We start from the raw sequence: 18,898 nt of genomic DNA on the forward strand, positions 1-18,898 counted from the left end.
ATTTACAAGACAAGAGAGTTCAATATAGATAACTAGCTTGCTGAGAAATATATCCCGCACTGACTTAATACTGCTGTTTATGTCATCGGGATGCTTCAATGCAGGAAAAACCAACCTGTAAAGCCACCTCAAACCGCCCGCTACAGCAGGATCAAAGATCCGGACATTTTCCCTAATAACCCACAAAGATGGAGCTTAATTACATAATGCGGTAACAGCGATCCGTGTCCCGGAGATTCAATCTCTCACAAGATAAATGTAAAACACACCGCCCGTGCCACTGCAGCTTCCCAGTGCTGCCCAGTCCGATGGACAAAGGAATCAGCCCCCTGGCATTCACCTGCATTACTGCAAATATTCCAGCAAGGAAAACAAGCCCATTTTAGACCAGAGTTATTTACCTACTGTCGAGTCTCAAAGAAGAATTATCGGTGCCCAGCAAGGATGACAAGAAAGAAATTGAAAAATGTCTTAGTTGATAAACTCCTAGATCCATTGCCACTGTTCTACAACATTGGGCATTCATGCAATTCCAGCCAGAAACACCCCCCCAAAGAAAAAAAAGAATGCAGAGATTCTCTGTTGATCTACATTAATCTTAGTTAAATCTCCGCCCCGGGGGAATGGTAGGAGGCTGGCTAGAGAGATATAATTTTGAAAAAAACACCAGTTTGTGGCGGTATGATCCTGGAAGATGCTGATCCTAGGGCTGCGCAAAGAAATCTCCGAGGTCAGCTCTTCTATACTCAGCAGAAAACCTGAGGTTCCAGTCCTATTGCATAATATATGCAAGAGAGTCAGTGCCTATTGGCTGGCCGGTCATTCGGAACCTCCCACCGCCAGAACGGCTCCTTTGCATCACTTCGGTAGCAGTGAACCATCACCAAAATCCTGTTACCCTTCATCAGGAGACCCCTGGCCAGGAGACCCGTTCTCCCCCGTTATAATACTACGATTTGCAAGGAACCGCATGAGCATTTAGCAGATCTCTGCAGAGTCGGAGAATTTGGGTGGCAACAGCAGCGCAGAAACAAAACGATCCAGTGCCCAATTTAAACCCTTTCAACATGTAAGATGATTCGCTTACAAGATGCACAGGCTGATTTTTGCCTGCAGAAAAACTACACATGCAAAGTTTAGCCTGGGTAGAAACGATCGGATATAGCTGGATGTTGGAATTCAATAACAATGTCACTAGTCTTACATTTAGCTACTCCAATGCCGCCACCTATTGGCGCAACACTATACCTTTAGATTAGAAAAGATAAAACAGAACATGCACGATGGAAAGTCTCACGAAATTTGGTCTCCGTTAATTAAACCCTAGGACCCAAGTTCCCTTCCTCATCAGATGCCTTAGAATTTGCTTGGGGGAAACCACTTCCAATAATACGATGCTTCATTTTTGCATCATCCCTTTGCAGTTGACCGTCATCGTACAACATGAGAGGGTTTTTTAATCTAAAGGACTATTATAGGTGGTTCTTGAAAGAGCAAAATCTGTTTTTCATATGAAAAGACAAAAGGATTTTTATGAGGAGAAAGGTTAGAAGCAAGAAGCTGACAGGATGGTGTAGTTTAGGCACAAAATTCACACTCATGGTTCCTGGGCTACCAGAGGAGTTTCACCTTAAAAATTACAATCCTTACACAATTTTAAGGTGTTCATATGTCTGCCTCCACAGTACTTCAGCACATGTTGGCATAGGAAAATGAAACTAGTTATTCAATATATTCTTGAATACATTTGTGAAAGTATTTGCAGCAGGAAGTAAATTATAAATGAAAGCCTATAGATCACTGTTCTGGCAAATTCCTAATACTGGTCTACTCTTCATTCAAATTAAATGGCCTCTGTGCCCTTTTTATAGCCTTTAAACCATTCATTTTAAGATATTCAGTCACCAGACAATTCAGAAAATACACACACAGCATGAATCTGTAAAATTCTAGACAGATGCTTTTTGACATTCTTATATTGTAACACTGAACATGTCTATCCACTCTTTTCCAGATGAGGCAATACAACAGCTACTTTTTAAATTATGTCATACAGAAAATAAGGAGTTTTCTTAAATTATTTATCTCAACAGCATATTTCAAAATGAAGGTGTTACAGTTCTAATATTTTATTATAGAACAAAGTCACACATTCAGATCAAAATGATTTTAAAATGGTGCGCTCTCTCCGCTTAGCTATTTAATGGGACCAAATTATGACTTAGAACAATACAAGCAAAGCACTTGACCTTAAATAAAACTGAAAACACCCTTTAATACATGTAACCTATAAAGTATCAACATTCGTGTGATTTAAACATGCAAAACAGAAAAGCCAAAACTCTTTTCTCTTCTGTAGTGCAAGAATTTTAAATATATATTACAGTTGTCACTCTCACAAAAGCAGGAAAGCTAGAAAGGCAAGGAATAATAGTCTTAAATTTAACTTTAGCATTAGCATGTCATCATCATCCTTCTTAAAGAGATTATTTTAGCTTTCTTGGTCTACTGTTCTTTCATTCAGTAATACCAGCAGAGTGGCGCAAGTAAGCTAATCCTACTTACGGGGGAGGTTACATTTAAGAATACTGAACTTCGCATAAATGTTTTTCCAACTTCAAAGCACATACATTTCCTTTAAGGTAGAATTCCCACTCACCTCTGTGTTACTTCAAAAATAGTCACATTTCCAATGCCTTCGCAATGTTTCCCCTATTTTAAATTATCTGCACCTCTTGACCATGTAATCCATTCCAATTTACTTAATATTAACACAAACATTAGGGCATATGTTTTGAGCTCCTTATGCACTTCTGGACAGGCAAATGACATCAGTAACCATAAATTCCTTTTATACTCTTCGGCTGTTCAAGAGGTTACACCTCTCATCAGCCACAGACCAAGCCAAGGTGATCTGTGTGTTTGTCATCTCTAAACTCAACTACTGCAACATGCTGAACCTCAGGTTGAAAGTGAAAGCTCCAGAAGGTACACCAGGCAGCCCCTCTTCTTACATAATGACTATGAGAATACCCCACCCTAGCCCAGGGCTCTCTGTACTGGCTCCCAGTCCAATTTAAAACCGTGATTTTCACAGCCGTTAGTGGTTGTACCCCAAAACTCTTAAATCACCTCTCACTATGCCAATTAAGCTTCAAAGACAGTGGAGGTGATTGTGCTTAGGCTGAAATTTGCAAGTGCAGGGGATCTGAGTCTCTTGGCAGATTATTTTGTTCTGAGGGTGGTTAAAATCTCTTCAGATTAGGTTTTCCTACAATAACCCACCTCAAGATGGCAAGCGATAAAAACAAAACACACATTTGTCATGTTCTTTCTTGGTGTGACAAAGCAAGAGGCAGACTGCAGTCTTTCAGACTGATTGCGCTCTTTGTAATTTTGGTTGTGCTCTGATTCCAGGGTCATGGGCACATTCTAGTTAATCAATGTTTCTGCAGAATGATTAGTAAGGATTCCCTAAAATTGTTTGTAGAGGTCAACAAGTCTAATTGAGTCAGTACATAGTTAGCTGCATCTGGCTTCCAACATTTTGTCAGTAGTGTTGATGGGATAACACAAACATAAGCATGCTGTCCTGTCCACTTTACAGAAAAAAGCACTTGTTAGAATACAGATGCACCTACATGTCAGACAACTGTGCTCTGACATGATCAAACATATAACATCTGGTCCACAGATTATGTAGAAATATAGCAAAGTGTCCGGAAAGACCTCAATCCTTAGAATTTGTGGATTTTCCATCTTTGTCAATTTCCATTGTCCCTGTTTATCAGGGAATTTCAGGAGAGAGTTATAATTCTCTTCACAGTCAGAACATAAGAACAGCCATATTGGGTCAGACCAAAGGTCAGTCTATCCCAGTATCCTGTCTTCTGCACTGGCCAGTGCCAGACGCTTCAGAGGGAATGAACAGAACAGGGCAATTATCAAGTGATCCATTCCCAATTGTCCAGTCCCAGCTTTGGCAGTTGAAGGTTTAGGGACACTGAAAGCATGGGGTTGCATCCCTGACCATCTTGGCTAATAGCTATTGATGGCCCTATCCTCCATGAACATACTCAATTCTTTTTTGAACCCAGCTATATTTTTGGCCTTCACAACATCCCCTGGCAATGAGTTCCACAGGTTGACTGTGCACTGCATTAAGTTTGTTTTAAATCTGCTGCTTATTAATTTCATTAGGTGGCCCCTTGTTATTGTGTTATGTGAATGGGTAAAGACCTTTATAATATCCCCCTTAGACTTCTGTTCCAGGTTTAGTGTCCCAGTCCTTTTCATCTCTCCTCATGTGGAAGCTGTTCCATACCACTAATCATTTTTGTTGCCCTTCTCTGTATTTCTTCCAATTCTAACGTATCTTTTTTGCAATGGGGTGACCAGAATTGTACGCAGTATTCAAGTGTGTGTGCACCATGAATTTATATAGTGGCATTATAATATTTTCTATCTTATCTGTCCCTTTCCTAATGGTTCCTAACATACTGTTAGCTTTTTTGATTGCTGCTACACACTGAGCAGATGTTTTTACAGAACTATCCATGACGACTCCAAGATCTTTCTTGTGCAGTGACAGCTCATTTAGACTCCATCGTTTTGTATGTACAGTTGGGATTATGTTTTCCAATATACATTACTTTGCATCTGTCAACATTGAATTGCATCTGCTATTTTGTTGCCTACTCACCTAGTTTTGTGAGATCCCTTCGTAACTCTTCACAGTCACATTTTGACTCAACTATCTTAAGTAATTTTGTATCATCTGCAAACTTTGCCACCTCGTTGTTTACACTTCTTTTTTCAGGTTATTTATGAATATGTTGAATAGTACTGGTCCCATACAGATCCCCAAGGGATCCTGCGACTTACCTCTCTCCATTTTGAAAACTGACTATTTACACCTACCCTTTGTTTCCTATCTTTTAACCAGTTATTGATCCATGAGAGGACTTTCCCTCTTATCCCATGACTGTGTACACTGCTTAACAGCCTTTGATGAGGGACACTGTCAAAGGCTTTCTGAAAGTCCAATATACTATACCTACTGCATCATCCTTGTCCACATGCTTGTTGACACCATTAAAGAATTCTAATTGACTGATGAAGCAAGACAAGTCAAAGGAGAGCAACAAAAATCCTCTCCCGAACTCATTTCTTCCTTTCCCTTTGATCGGTGATCCCACTTCACTATCCCTTTCTCTTCTCTCCCCCAACGATGTATTTTTATTATTTATAGTTTGCATTATGGTAGTACATAGAGTCCTCAAACATGAGGTCTACCCCCATTGTACTAGGCATTGTACATTGATAGGCAATGTACATTAGACAGGGTCCTTCCCCACAAAAATTACGTCAGGCCCCCAATTCTAGAAATGCTTATATAACGTTAAAAATTTTACACCCACAAGTTCAATGGCACTACTCATGTCTCATGTTATTCTTGTGTATAAGGATCTGTAGCATCAAGGGCTAATTTCTGTCCTATTTAAACCCTGAACCTGCAAAAAGATTCACACATGCAAAGGGTCCACCCACACAGAGCTCATTGCAAGAATGTATCATCCTTCGGAAGCTAACGTTTGTAAAACACCACAGACATGGTATAAATAAAGCACTGAATAAATAAAGTAATACATAATGCTGAGATGTACTTGGTGGGTAAAGAATGCATCCAAGTTCAATGCTAATTAAGTAGCTGATATGCACGCTCTAGTCTTTACATACAGAGATCAATTAACTACCTTAACTGCAAATTGTTCCATAGCTGAAAAGATTGTTTAGCAAACTACTTTTTGTAGGGATTCCATTTTTTTTTGTTGGTCTCGTTAAAAATTACGTCTCAATAATATTTAGCCCTTAAAGAACTTTTCATCTTCAGCACATAATTAGATAAATATTTGTACAGACTCATTTAGAACCTGTTTGAGGTTCAGTTTGTTTCTATGTGCTTGTTAAAGACCCCCCCCCCACTTTTTCTACTTCCCTTGGGGTTTGATTTAATCTTTCAAGTACCTTGACAATGCTCTCCTCTCTTTAGAAACAGACATTTTAAATGCAGAACAAATATCTCCCAAAATTGAGATAAATCTTCAGTCTTTCCTACACTATAAAACACTAGAAAAACTGATCATTTCAGGGCCTTTGTTACAACATGTGGAATCTCCATCTCTGGAGATATTTAAGAGTAGGTTAGATAAATGTCTATCAGGGATGGTCTAGACAGTATTTGGTCCTGCCATGAGGGCAGGGGACTGGACTCAATGACCTCTCAAGGTCCCTTCCAGTCCTAGAATCTATGAATCTATAAAACACGGTAGTCCCCTGCTATGGGTAACACAATTTTAACTGTATTTCTCAACTGCAAAATGCTGAAATACAATCAAAATGTGAAAACCAACAGAGGGTCCTGTGGCACCTTTAAGACTAACAGAAGTATTGGGAGCATAAGCTTTCGTGGGTAAGAACCTCACTTCTTCAGATGCAAGTAATGGAAATCTCCAGAGGCAGGTATAAATCAGTATGGAGATAACGAGGTTAGTTCAATCAGGGAGGGTGAGGTGCTCTGCTAGCAGTTGAGGTGTGAACACCAAGGAAGAAGAAACTGCTTCTGTAGTTGGATAGCCATTCACAGTCTTTGTTTAATCCTGATCTGATGGTGTCAAATTTGCAAATGAACTGGAGCTCAGCAGTTTCTCTTTGGAGTCTGGTACTGAAGTTTTTTTGCTGTAAGATGGCTACCTATACCGAAAACCCACTGACTGCTATGCCTACCTTCATGCCTCCAGCTTCCACCCCGGTCACACCACATGATCCATCGTCTACAGCCAAGCACTGAGGTACAACCGCATCTGCTCCAACCCCTCAGACAGAGACCAACATCTACAAGATCTTCACCAAGCATTCTCAAAACTACGATACCCACACAAGGAAATAAAGAAACAAATCAACAGAGCCAGACGTGTACCCAGAAGCCTCCTGCTACAAGACAGGCCCAAAAAAGAAACCAACAGAACTCCACTGGCCATCACCTACAGACCTCAGCTTAAACCTCTCCACCGCATCATCAGTGATCTACAACCCATCCTGGACAATGATCCCTCACTTTCACAGACCTTGGGAGGCAGGCCAGTCCTCGCCCACAGACAACCTGCCAACCTTAAGCATATTCTCACCAGCAACCACGCACCGCACCATAACAACTCTAACTCAGGAACCAACCCATGCAACAAACCTCGATGCCAACTCTGCCCACATATCTACACCAGCAACACCATCACAGGACCTAACAGATCAGCTACAACATCACCGGCTCATTCACCTGCACGTCCACCAATGTTATATATGCCATCATATGCCAGCAATGCCCCTCTGCTATGTACATTGGCCAAACTGGACAGTCACTACGCAAGAGGATAAATGGACACAAGTCAGATATCAGGAATGGCAATATACAAAAACCTGTAGGAGAACACTTCAACCTCTCTGGCCACACAATAGCAGATATAAAGGTAGCCATCTTACAGCAAAAAAACTTCGGGACCAGACTCCAAAGAGAAACTGCTGAGCTCCAGTTCATTTGCAAATTTGACACCATCAGATCAGGATTAAACAAAGACTGTGAATGGCTATCCAACTACAGAAGCAGTTTCTCCTCCCTTGGTGTTCACACCTCAACTGCTAGCAGAGCACCTCACCCTCCCTGATTGAACTAACCTCGTTATCTCCATACTGATTTATACCTGCCTCTGGAGATTTCCATTACTTGCATCTGAAGAAGTGAGGTTCTTACCCATGAAAGCTTATGCTCCCAATACTTCTGTTAGTCTTAAAGGTGCCACAGGACCCTCTGTTGCTTTTTACAGATTCAGACTAACACGGCTACCCCTCTGAATCAAAATGTGGTTCAGTCACAAAAACATTAAGAACCAACTGCATTATAACCAGTTTGGTGGAGCAATGGAAGAAAGACTGCAGTAATTGGGTCCTGCAAAACATTTGCCTTCATTGCTTTAGAGGGGATTTTAATGCAGATTATACTGAACTGGACTAGTGGCATAAGTAGAGTTGCCTTAAAAATTCCTAAATTCAAACCCATATATATCCATTGGTGGGGGGGAGGAGGGGACATGAGGGGGAACTAGTGTAATGATTCTGACAGAAATCCACAAAACTCTAATTACCTAGGCTGAAATCTTGGTCCCACTGAAGCCAATAGTAAAACTGCCATTGATTTAAACGAGGACAGGCTTTCCAACCAGTTTTAACCAGGTTCAATTTAGTCAGTTTAAAGGGGTGGTCTTTTGAATAGTTTCCCCTGATTTAACTGTGAATTTCATAGACTTTAAGGACAGAGGAGACTATTATAATCACCTAATGTGCCACAGGCCATAGACTTTCAGCCAGCAATTCCCATATCTAGCCCAACAGCTTGTGGTTGAACTAAAACATCTCTTTTAGAAAGCCATGCGATTTTGATTCAAAGACTCCAAGCCACTGAAAATTTACCACATCCCTTGGCAATCTGTTCCAAAAGGTTAAATTGCATCTTATTTTGAGTCTGAACTTTGCTGACTTCAACTTCCAGACAATGGATCTTGTTATGTCTGTCAGTTAAATTAAAGAGCCATTGAGTACCAGATATTTCTATAGTATTAGCTTTCTTAATTTTTTTTTGCTAGAACCTTCAAGCTATTTAAACCTATGGTTTGATTGCATGTGGATTTCCTTTTTTTGTTTTTTCATGATTTTTAAAAGAAGTGTTAAAGAAGATTAGAATCTAACACCTCAAATGAAATGAAAAAGAACCAATGTGTCACTTACCATGTTTGTAATTTTGTTTTTACCATTAGCAAGGTGTAGAAAAAAATTAATGAACAAAGTGGAAAGAACATTCATTCCACCCTACGTACAACTTACTTGGCCGGCAATAGTATAACACCAGTATCTGTAATTATAGTCCATATATGATGATATGCTCTGCATTCTGACTAGAAGACAGAAGGATGCATTTAAAAGCAAGCTAATATAAAATCAAAGGACCAAATAAAAAAGTCTAACTGACTTCTCTGGGGATAGGATACTGGTCACAGCTCTTTCGTTTCTATAGGAAAACAGATAGCTAATTAAACCCCATTTGTTTTAATGAGGATGTCATATCACATCACTGATTTTCATGGTGATGGAATAAATCTTGATTAAAAAAAAAGTCTGCATCTCTCCAGTTTAGGAGTTTCAGCAAGGAGAGAGAGACAGGTTACCACCTTCAAGGGACATCTAGACATCTTTAGAAGACCTCAAGGGTGGGAAGAACTAAAACATTCTGAGGTTATCAAAGAATCCTTCCAGAAACAAGTAACTATGTCTAGCAACACAATTTGAATTATAGGAATAGAATGTGTTGTGTGTATGACCCCACTGGGCTAAATCTCTTGTATTAAGAAATCTAACTTTCATGGTTACTCTATACCTTGCAATTAGCATCCAGGACACTAGGGCTGAGTAGGTATGAAGTACCACCTAGTTTGGGAACCAAACACTTCCTTGTCTGTAAATTCAACCCTAGATTAGAAATCTGAAATACCTAAACTTAATACAACTGAAAGCTCTCCTTGGAGCGCTATAACTGCTTCTGTCCAACACTCATGGGGAGGAAAGGACCCACCCACTAAAGAGTTGTGCTTTTAAAATTTTAAATGACACACTCCTTTGTCAGGGACCAGATCTGTCCCTCCCTCTTCATAGGCCACAGTCAGGTTTATTCCCACCCTAACCCTACAGTAACTCTTACACAACTGGCCCAAAAGGGAGGGGCGTATTAAAAGGATTGATCCAGGAGAGGGCATTTTGGTGTGTGGAAGGTTGAAAGAACATTACAAGAGCTCTTCTTCCTCTGACACTGGCCAGCTCTCCGGCACACACCTCACTTTTATTCTTCCTTTTTGACCTCATAAGAGATCATCCTTACCTTTGAATATGCTTGCCTGCTCTGAAGTCAGTACACAGCCTTTCAGAGCTTCCAGGCTTTAGAAGACTGCATATATAATTTCATCTGATACATCCCTATGTGAATTTATTTGCCAGAAAACTAAAAAGTTACTCCAAATTCACATTTGATTCCATGCTTTCATCTGTACTTCTAATGTGTATTGGTTTCCTTAGAGGTTTCCACACACCAAACCTTACTGGGTTTCCTTCTCATGCTACAGAATCCTGCTGTTCTCTAAAACGTACATTATGTATTTTCTGAACTGCACTCCAACGTTAAATGAAAGGAAATTACTGGAGTATTTCTAGTTACACCTACCATGACAAAAGAAACAAAACCAACGATCAGGTGGTCACTTGGCAGCAGTGAGATCACTCGCATTTGAAAAGCACAAATTCTTATATTAGAATGTAGCTCAACACTGGTCTGCTCTGATAGGCCAGCTGGACCTTGTTGGTGATGTCACAGCCACACTAGCTCCCGGCAATGCATGGCTGGGACCACATCACCCAGATAAAAACAAGAAATCCCTATGTATTTTGGCAAGAGGGGACAAGTTATCTGCTCCTCTCTCTCTTTCACCCCCGCCTCCTCCATCCTCCACCTATCCACTTTCTACTGCTCACCCCTTTCTTCACTTCCTTTCCTTCCTGACTCTGGTTTTTCTTTTTATTGCTCCCCTTGAAGTTCCATTGGGAGTCTTGAATGGTCTCCTAACCTATTTTAAATTAATTTCAAAGCACCCCTGCCTTTTGTCTAGCAGAGCAGCTGGACTAGGTTTCTAGCTGGACAGCAGTTTTCCTTTGATGGTCACTGCCCTCTTCAGCCTCACACTTTTAAAATTAAGCCTGTACTTAAGACATTACATTAGAAGCCAAGTCAAGGCTCCTAGGAATTGATTTAAAGCCCATTAAAGTCAACGGGAATCCTTCCACTGACTTAAATAAACTTTGGGGATCAGGCCACTATTGTAATTTCTTAGGGAACAGTAAAATTCTATGGGATCCTGAGAAAGGAGAGGCAAAAATACAGGGGAAACAAAGTAGGGTAAAGGAAAATTGCTATGACTCCTTGTCCTTAAGCCAACCGCCTGCGCACTAACATTTTGTTTTAAAATCACATTCAGCTAGGAAAAAATAATGGCTGTTCAAAATCATCCCATTTTGTCAGAAATTAATGCTAAATATATTAAATAGGCATTGGTCCATTACTATATGGAAATGGTAGAATTATCAATAATTACACTTGGCAGAATTAGATTTTTTATTATTTTGATGAATATTGATGTTTATTTTAAGAGATTTTAAATTTTCACAAGTTGCACAAAATTATGGGTTTAAAGCTTTTTATTTTCATTGATTTAACTTTTCAGTTGCAGGAAATTATGGGGAGAGTCAATTTTTTAATGACAGATTTGAGATTCAAAAAGTTAAAGCTTTATAACCGTTTAAACACCAATTGTCAACTTCACATATCAAAATTTACAAAGTAAATATCCTTAAATCAAAACTCCCAAGCAGCATTTTGCTTACTTTGCCTATCTGTAAACTTCAATCAACAGATTTTAAAAATATTTTTGTATGCGTGGTGAAATCTAAGTTTACCCACATTTACTGATTAAAATCTACTCCTTCCAAGCCTAATAATAATAATGCAGAATGAACACTTCTGCCCTATAAATATTTCTGTTCTGTATTTGGGGAAAAAGCAGATATGCAGTCTCATCATATGGTAACACTTTCTCCATTAGTATCTCAAGAGACTATTAAACAGCAGAGTCTAATGTTAAGACATTTTTAAATCAACAGATCCAGATAATTTGCATCCATGAGTTTTAAAAGAGCTGACTCAGGAATTGCTGCACCGTTAAAGTTATTTTCAAAAGTCTTGGAACACAGTTCCAGAAGACTGGAAGAAAGCTAATGTGACAGTATTTAAGATGGGTAAACGGGATGACCTGTGTAATTACAGGCCTGGCAGTCTGACACCAACCGCTGGCAAGATAATGGAACATCTTACATGGGACTCTCAGAATTAAAAGAGGGCATATAACTAATGCAAATCAACATGGGTTTATTTTTGTGATCAGATTATAAATTTGGTTGATCAAAGTAATAGTATCGCTGTAATATACTTAGACTTCTGTAAAGTGTGACTTGATGCCACACAACATTTTGATTAAAAAACTAATAAAGAATATAAAATTAACATGGCACATATTAAGTGGCTAACTGATAGGTGTCAAAATACAATTATAAACAGGGAACAGTCATTGAGCGGGTGGGTTTCTAGTGGGATCCTCTGATAATTGTTCTTACCCTATGCAATTTAACATTTGTATCAATCTGGAAGAAAACATAAAATCACCAATGAAAGACTGCATATCACACAAAAATAGGGGGAGTGGTAAATAATGAAGAGGATAGGTCACTGATTCAGAGTGACCTGGATTGCTTGGTAACCTGATCGTAAGTAAACTGTGTATTTTAAGACAGATAAATGTAAACGTACACATCTAGGAACAAAGAACGTCAGCCATACTTAGAGGATGTGGGAATCTATGCTGGAATGCAGTGACTGAAAAAGATATGGGAGTTGTGGATAATCAGCTGAACATGAGCTCCCACTGTGGCCAAAGGGGCTAACGCAATCCTTGGAATGCATATACAGGGGAATTTTGAGTAGAGGTAGACAGGCTATTTTGCTGCTGTATTTGACATTAGTGCGACCGCTGTTGGAATACTGTGTCCAGATCTGGTATCCACAATTTAAAAAATGATGTTAAAAAAATTGTAGAGGGTTCAGAGAAGATCCATGAAAAGGATTAAAAGATTAGAAAATCTGTGAGAGTGACAAGGAGCTCTGTTTAGCTTAACAATGAGAAGGCTAAGGGGTGACTTCATTACAGTCTGTGAGTGCCTACATGGGGAACAAATATTTAATAATGGGCTCTTCAATCTAGCAGAGAAAGCTATGACATGCTCTAATGACTGGAAGTTGAAGCTAGACAAATTCAGACAGGAAATGAGGCGTACATTTTTAATGGCGAGAATAATTAACCACTGGAAAAATTTACCAAGGGTCATGGAAGATTCTCCATCACTCCATTTTTTAAATCAAGACTGGATGTTTTTCTAAAAGATCTGCTCTAGGAATTATTTTGGTGAAGTTCCATGGCCTGTGTTACACAGGAGGTCAGACCAGATGATCACAATGGTCCCTTCTGCCCTTAGAATCTATAAGTATATGAATGCTCTTCAGCAATTTCAAACTATAAAATAGGAAGAAATAAAGAACAAAACATGTATTATAAATATCTGATTTCTTATTTTGTACGTCATTAAGAAAAAATCATGATTATCTACCTTTAATTCAGCACAGGAATGAAGGGGTGGGGACAAAGTTGCATTTAAGCCTTTTGATACTCTGGGGGTGGGGGGATGTCTGCCTACCTTCAATATAAACTGTAAAAGCCTCAGGCTACTCTAACTTATTCTTGGGTTCCCCATGCCTCTCTCTAGTCACAGCACAGTGGAGCTCCTGTTCAGCATCCTCCTTTGCATGTACCCTGGACACGCCTCCTACATGGAAAATTGTAAGGGACTGGTGTAGTCATTTCACCAGCAGGGGAACACTGCAGGTATTGCCTGGGGGAAGTTTGTTGCCTTTAGGACCCTCCTTCACACCATCTAGTGGCATAAAGAGGCCTCTGGGCAAGACAGGCTTGGGCCCTCACTCTCCAAGACTTTGAAACTCTGCTGGCTTTCAAACAGAACACAAATTCCATAATCTGGAACTAAGACACCATTTGAACACGCTGTCCTGGACAGAAGCCACTGACACCCAGCCACCCCTGACCTTCCGAGAACTACAGAAGATCTATCGTCTAATCTTTTAATACATGATTTGCCAAGTAAAGATTAAGACTTAGAATTTCATACCTATGCAACACCTGGTTAATCTCTTTAAAGTACTTGGCGTTGGCTAAATTTGTGTTAACGTTGTCCCTATTAATTATGGAACAGTCCTCACCATTCCCTAGTATTATACTAGGTCTACTGCCTGAAGAATGGTGCACTAAAAGTTTTGTATACCCTTACAAAAATCCTTCATTCAAACCAGGGCTTGAGTTGGGCTAGTCCATGCTGGGTCATTGACCCAGCACATTTTTGGGGGGAGGGGGAGGAGCGGGGTAATCTTATTCTCCTAAATCAGTTAAAAAAAAAAAAAGCCTTCAGACTTCCTGGTTACCAAACCCTCTTTCCCTTCCACTCCCCAAAAGAGTCTACACTAGCGAGCTTACTGTGGCAGAGCTGTATGGATGCAATGTCGACAGGAGAGAGCTCTCCCATCGACATAATTAAACCACTCCCAATGAGCGGGGGTAGCTATATCATACCACTGTCCACATTGGTGTAACTTATGTCGCTCAGTGGGGCATTTTTTCACACCCTGGAGTGACATACATTTACTAACAAAAGTGCTAGCGTAGCCATAGCCTTAGTGATGCCTGGAAGCCTGAAAGAGCTCAAAGATGTGAGCTTCCTCATTCATCTTAAATGGAGAGTTAACTCAATGACAATTTTAAAATGCCAACACCATTAATCATTACAATGCTCTGAAAGCATGGAAGAGAGAGTGAACCACACAAGAAAGGTCTGTACACATCTACTCTGAATGGCACCTCACTGGTAGGTGGTCTAAGGGCACATCTACATAAACATTTAGCTTGCAGCAAGCTGGGGTGTGAATCTACTCCCCACGAGCCTGCTGTGCACAGTCTATGAGGACCCTGCTGACGCACAATAACCGTTCATTAGATTGCTTTGATCTAGGTCTCATTGAAACAGGCTAAAGTACCATCCCCTCCCCACTGATTTGACCAGTGGAGACAAAGGGTCAAAGAAACATAGCCCAGAGGACATCTGAGCCCCACCAATGCAGAACTAATCTCACAGAGGCATCCAAGCCTCCCCCGAAAACCACTCAAGGCAACCTCCAGAGCTGGGAAGGCCTGCCTGGTCTGCTTTGGTGCTAGGTATAGGACACGTTAATTCTTCCTTGGCTCTACTGGCTACTGCTACTCCCTCTACTAGAGGCTCTGCAAATTCAGGGACACACTACTGCATCAGTCACACCGTTCAAGTTTCCTGAGTAACCACGATGGCTAGAAGCAAGCCAGTTTTTAAATGAAAGCTGAACTTTTGATTTCATCACATGACTCTGGGAGCTGAGGTACAAGTCTATGCCTTGAATCTGGCCTGTTCAAGGGTATATCTGAACCCCAGTGAGGGAAGCCCAGCAGAGTCCATATGATCATATTCTGAACATCTGCATGATCTGAGGAAAGGAGGTGGAGCTTGGAAGTGTACCACCACTTCCCCCATCTCCTACAATTTGAAACTTGTCCAAATACAACAGATCTTATTGGGGATCCCTCTTGCAAAGCTTGAATAATATTAATAAAGGTTTCCAGGACAATGTCCTCGTATGACACGTCAATATATGCTGGAATGCTATTTACAATTCTGATGTCCACATTTTGAAAAGGATGTTGAAAAAAACTGGAGATGGTGCAGAAGAGCCACCAAATGATTTGAAGGCTGGAAAAAAACCTCAATCTGTTTATTTGTATCAAAAAGACTGAGAAGTGACTTGATTACAGTGTATAAGAACCTCCACAGGGAGAAAACACTTAATACTAAAGGGTTCTTTAACCTAGCAGAGAGAGGCATAATATGAACCAGTGGCTGGAAACTGAAGCCAGACAGATAAAAAGAAATAAGGTACAATTAAAAAGAAAAGAAAAAAAGAAAAGAAAAATGAAACTGATTAACCATTAGAATCAACTACATAAGGAAGTAGTAAATTCTCCATCTCTTGAGGCCTTTAAATCAAGACTGGATGCTTTTCTGGAAGATATGCTTTAATCAAACACAAAATTATTGGGCTCAATATAGGAGGAACTGAGGGAAATTTAATGGCCTGCGTTATACAGTAACTCCTCACTTAATGATGTTGTTATCTTCCTGAAAAATGCAACTTTAAGCGAAACAATGTTAAACGAATCCATTTTCCCTATAAGAATTAATGTAAACGGGGGGGGGTTAAGTTCCAGGGAAATTTTTTTCACCAGACAAAACCACACACACACACACACAGTGTACGTTTTAAAACAAACAATTTAATACTGTTCACAGCTCTGATGATTCTGAAGCTTGGTTGAAGTGGTGAAGTTAGAGGATGGGATATTTCCCAGGGAATGCCTTGCTGCTAAATCAGTGGTTCTCAAGCTTTTGTCCATTGACCCATTTCACATAGCAAGCCTCTGAGTGCGACCCCCCATATAAATTAAAAATACACCTCTATCTTGATATAACGCTGTCCTCGGGAGCCCCAACATCTTACCATGTTATAGGTGAAACTGCGTTATATCAAACTTGCTTTGATCCGCCGGAGTGCGCCGCCCCGCCCCTCCGGAGCACTGCTTTACCGCGTTATATCAGAATTTGTGTTATATCAGGGTAGAGGTGTACTTTTTTATATATTTAACACCATTATAAATGCTGGAGGCAAAGTGGGGTTTGGGGTGGAGACTGACAGGTCACGACCCCCTCATGTAATAACCTCATGGCCCCCGAAGGGTTCCGACCCCCAGTTTGAGAACCCCTGTGCTAAATGATGAACTAGTACTCGGCTGAGCCCTCAAGGGCTAACACATTGTTGTTAATGTAGCGCCTCACTCTACAAGGCAGCAGGAATGGAGGGAAGGGGAGATAGCATAGCAGACAGAGACAGATACACACCTTGTGTGTGGGGGGGAGGGGAAGAGAGAAATGCACGCTGCCCCTTTAAGTAACTGACCCACTCTAAAGTGCATTGTCTTTTTAAGTGGATCAGGAAGTTGAGACAGCAGCTGCTGCCCCAAGGTCTCTCTGTCTCTCTCCCTCAGTGTCCCCACCCTGCTCTATATGGAGAAGAAGGGGTAAGCGGGGTGTAGGAGCAGGGGGGACGGGGACACCCTGACGTTAGACCCCCCCCCCCATTCCCCTTCCCCACTGCACAGCAAGCAGGAGGCTCAGGGAAGCAGCTCCAAGGCAAAGGGCAGGAGCAGCACATGGCAGTGGGGGGGAGGGATAGCTGCAATTGCTAGCCCGCTGGGTAGCTGCTGCACAGGGAACTTAGGGGAGCGGGGAGCTGATGGGGGGCTGCTGGTCCACCCTGGTTCCAAGCCCCCACTAGCTAGCTGCAATGGGCTGCTCTTCCTGCAAGCAGTGGACAAAGCAGGTGGCTGCCAAACGAGGTTAGAAGGGAGTATTGCACAACTTTTAACAAGCATGTTCCCTAATTGATCAATAGCGTAACAACGTTAACCGGGACGACTTTAAGTGAGGAGTTACTGTACAGGAGATCATCTTAGATTATCTAATGGTCCCTTCCAGCCTTAAACTATGAATGGAACAAAGGAGGAAGCCTGGAGAGAGGCTGCTATCACTACAAGCAGGATTAAGTTTAATTTATTGTTGCAGATAGAAGTCTATAGGTATTTATTGTTGAATAGTGTTAGAATTGTACACCTAACCTTAACTTGTGATTTCCACTGTTCATTTATTTACCCCTTTTTTGAAATCAACATGTGTAATTCAACTGTTTGGAGCAGCACTTCTCAACCTCTGCAGTTTGCTAACAAAGGCTTTTGGCTGAGATTATATTGCGCATTTATACAACTCCTTTTGTCAGCCCAAAGCATGTCCACCCTGGCATTGCAGCAGCCTCTGGGGATAGAGGGCAGCAGCTAAACTATGCACACAGGTTGCTGCATGACCATGAGTGAAGGGGGAAATTTATATGACGACACCAGAGCAAACCCCGGCTCATACAAAATGTGTCATAGGCATTTTAACATCCACACGCAGCTAACAGGGATCCTATTATTAAGGTCTGCTCTTAAAATTCTATGTAGTAAGGCTGAGTTCCATGCAGTTATCTCAAAGAGAACGGTTTGAGCCAAACCTGCCTTAATTTCAACTTGTGGCTCCAAGAGACTGAATATTTCAAACCTGCTCCAGGAGCAAGAAACCCTTTTTGCCAGACCTTGGGACAGTTTTAAGTATCTGGGGATTGACTGGGCTGGAGGAATTTGGGGGATTAAGCAATTCACTGTGAAAATTAAATTTGCTGTGCATACACACACAGTGCATCATTCCCTCATGGCACATTTAATGAGCTTAGCAAAAAACCCTCTACTCTTCACACTCAACAGGTAATTTTTAAAACACTCATTCAATCAAATCAACACCAGGTTGTTTTTTTTGGACTAAGGTCATGCGCTGTTCCTCAATGAATATTATTTCCAAGCTAAATTGCAACATTAAATCAGCCACATCAGCAAAAGGGCTGTTCAAAAACCATCACAAGAGACCAAACATGGAAAATTTTAGCCAAAAGGATGATTGTTGCACAAAGTTATAAGCATCTGAAAATAGGCATTATAATGCAAAGTGTTTTACAACCTCACCCTTTAATTACAGTGGTCACTGCCAGGAGTTCACAGTAATATAAATACAGATCTCTTATATAAAAAAGACCTAGCACATAGAAAGACAGGCTTTGAAATAAATCTTTTACACATGCAGATTAGTAATTACACACTACTTGTATCTATACTGTGTGTGTTCTTCAACAGCGATTGCTTTGCAACAGTAATGTCTTCAGTGAAGAGACAACTGAGTAATGATGAGCCCTTCTAAGCTATACATGATATTTCAGTGGTGTCCATCTTTTCCAGGTGGGAAATGATGCGGTGGCAGCAGCCAATAAAAACTAAGGAAGACAAAGGGTTCCGCTTATTTTGAAACTGGTGGGTAGTATGTCTATTATCCAATCCTAGTTTCTGGA

The 18,898-nt window shown here is 40.7% G+C and overlaps 1 protein-coding gene across 12 annotated transcripts in view; it reads right to left on the reverse strand.

Annotated features, from left to right (window-relative positions):
* Positions 1-18,898, reverse strand: part of TSC22D1 (TSC22 domain family member 1) — a 142,372-nt gene that overhangs the window by 3,023 nt on the left and 120,451 nt on the right. The window contains exon 1 of one of the 12 annotated variants that reach the window (XM_024104341.3): positions 204-4,103. The exons of 10 other annotated variants lie outside the window; for them this stretch is intronic. In XM_024104341.3, coding sequence (XP_023960109.2) covers positions 204-346 — 143 coding nt within the window. In that variant the 5' untranslated portion in view covers positions 347-4,103. Of the gene's footprint in view, positions 1-203; positions 4,104-18,898 lie in introns of those variants that run through there. One more of the 12 variants, XM_005287178.5, reaches the window with a different exon arrangement.

Source organism: Chrysemys picta, chromosome 1, assembly GCF_011386835.1.
Source record: "Chrysemys picta bellii isolate R12L10 chromosome 1, ASM1138683v2, whole genome shotgun sequence".
In the NCBI taxonomy this organism is placed as follows: Eukaryota; Metazoa; Chordata; order Testudines; family Emydidae; genus Chrysemys; species Chrysemys picta.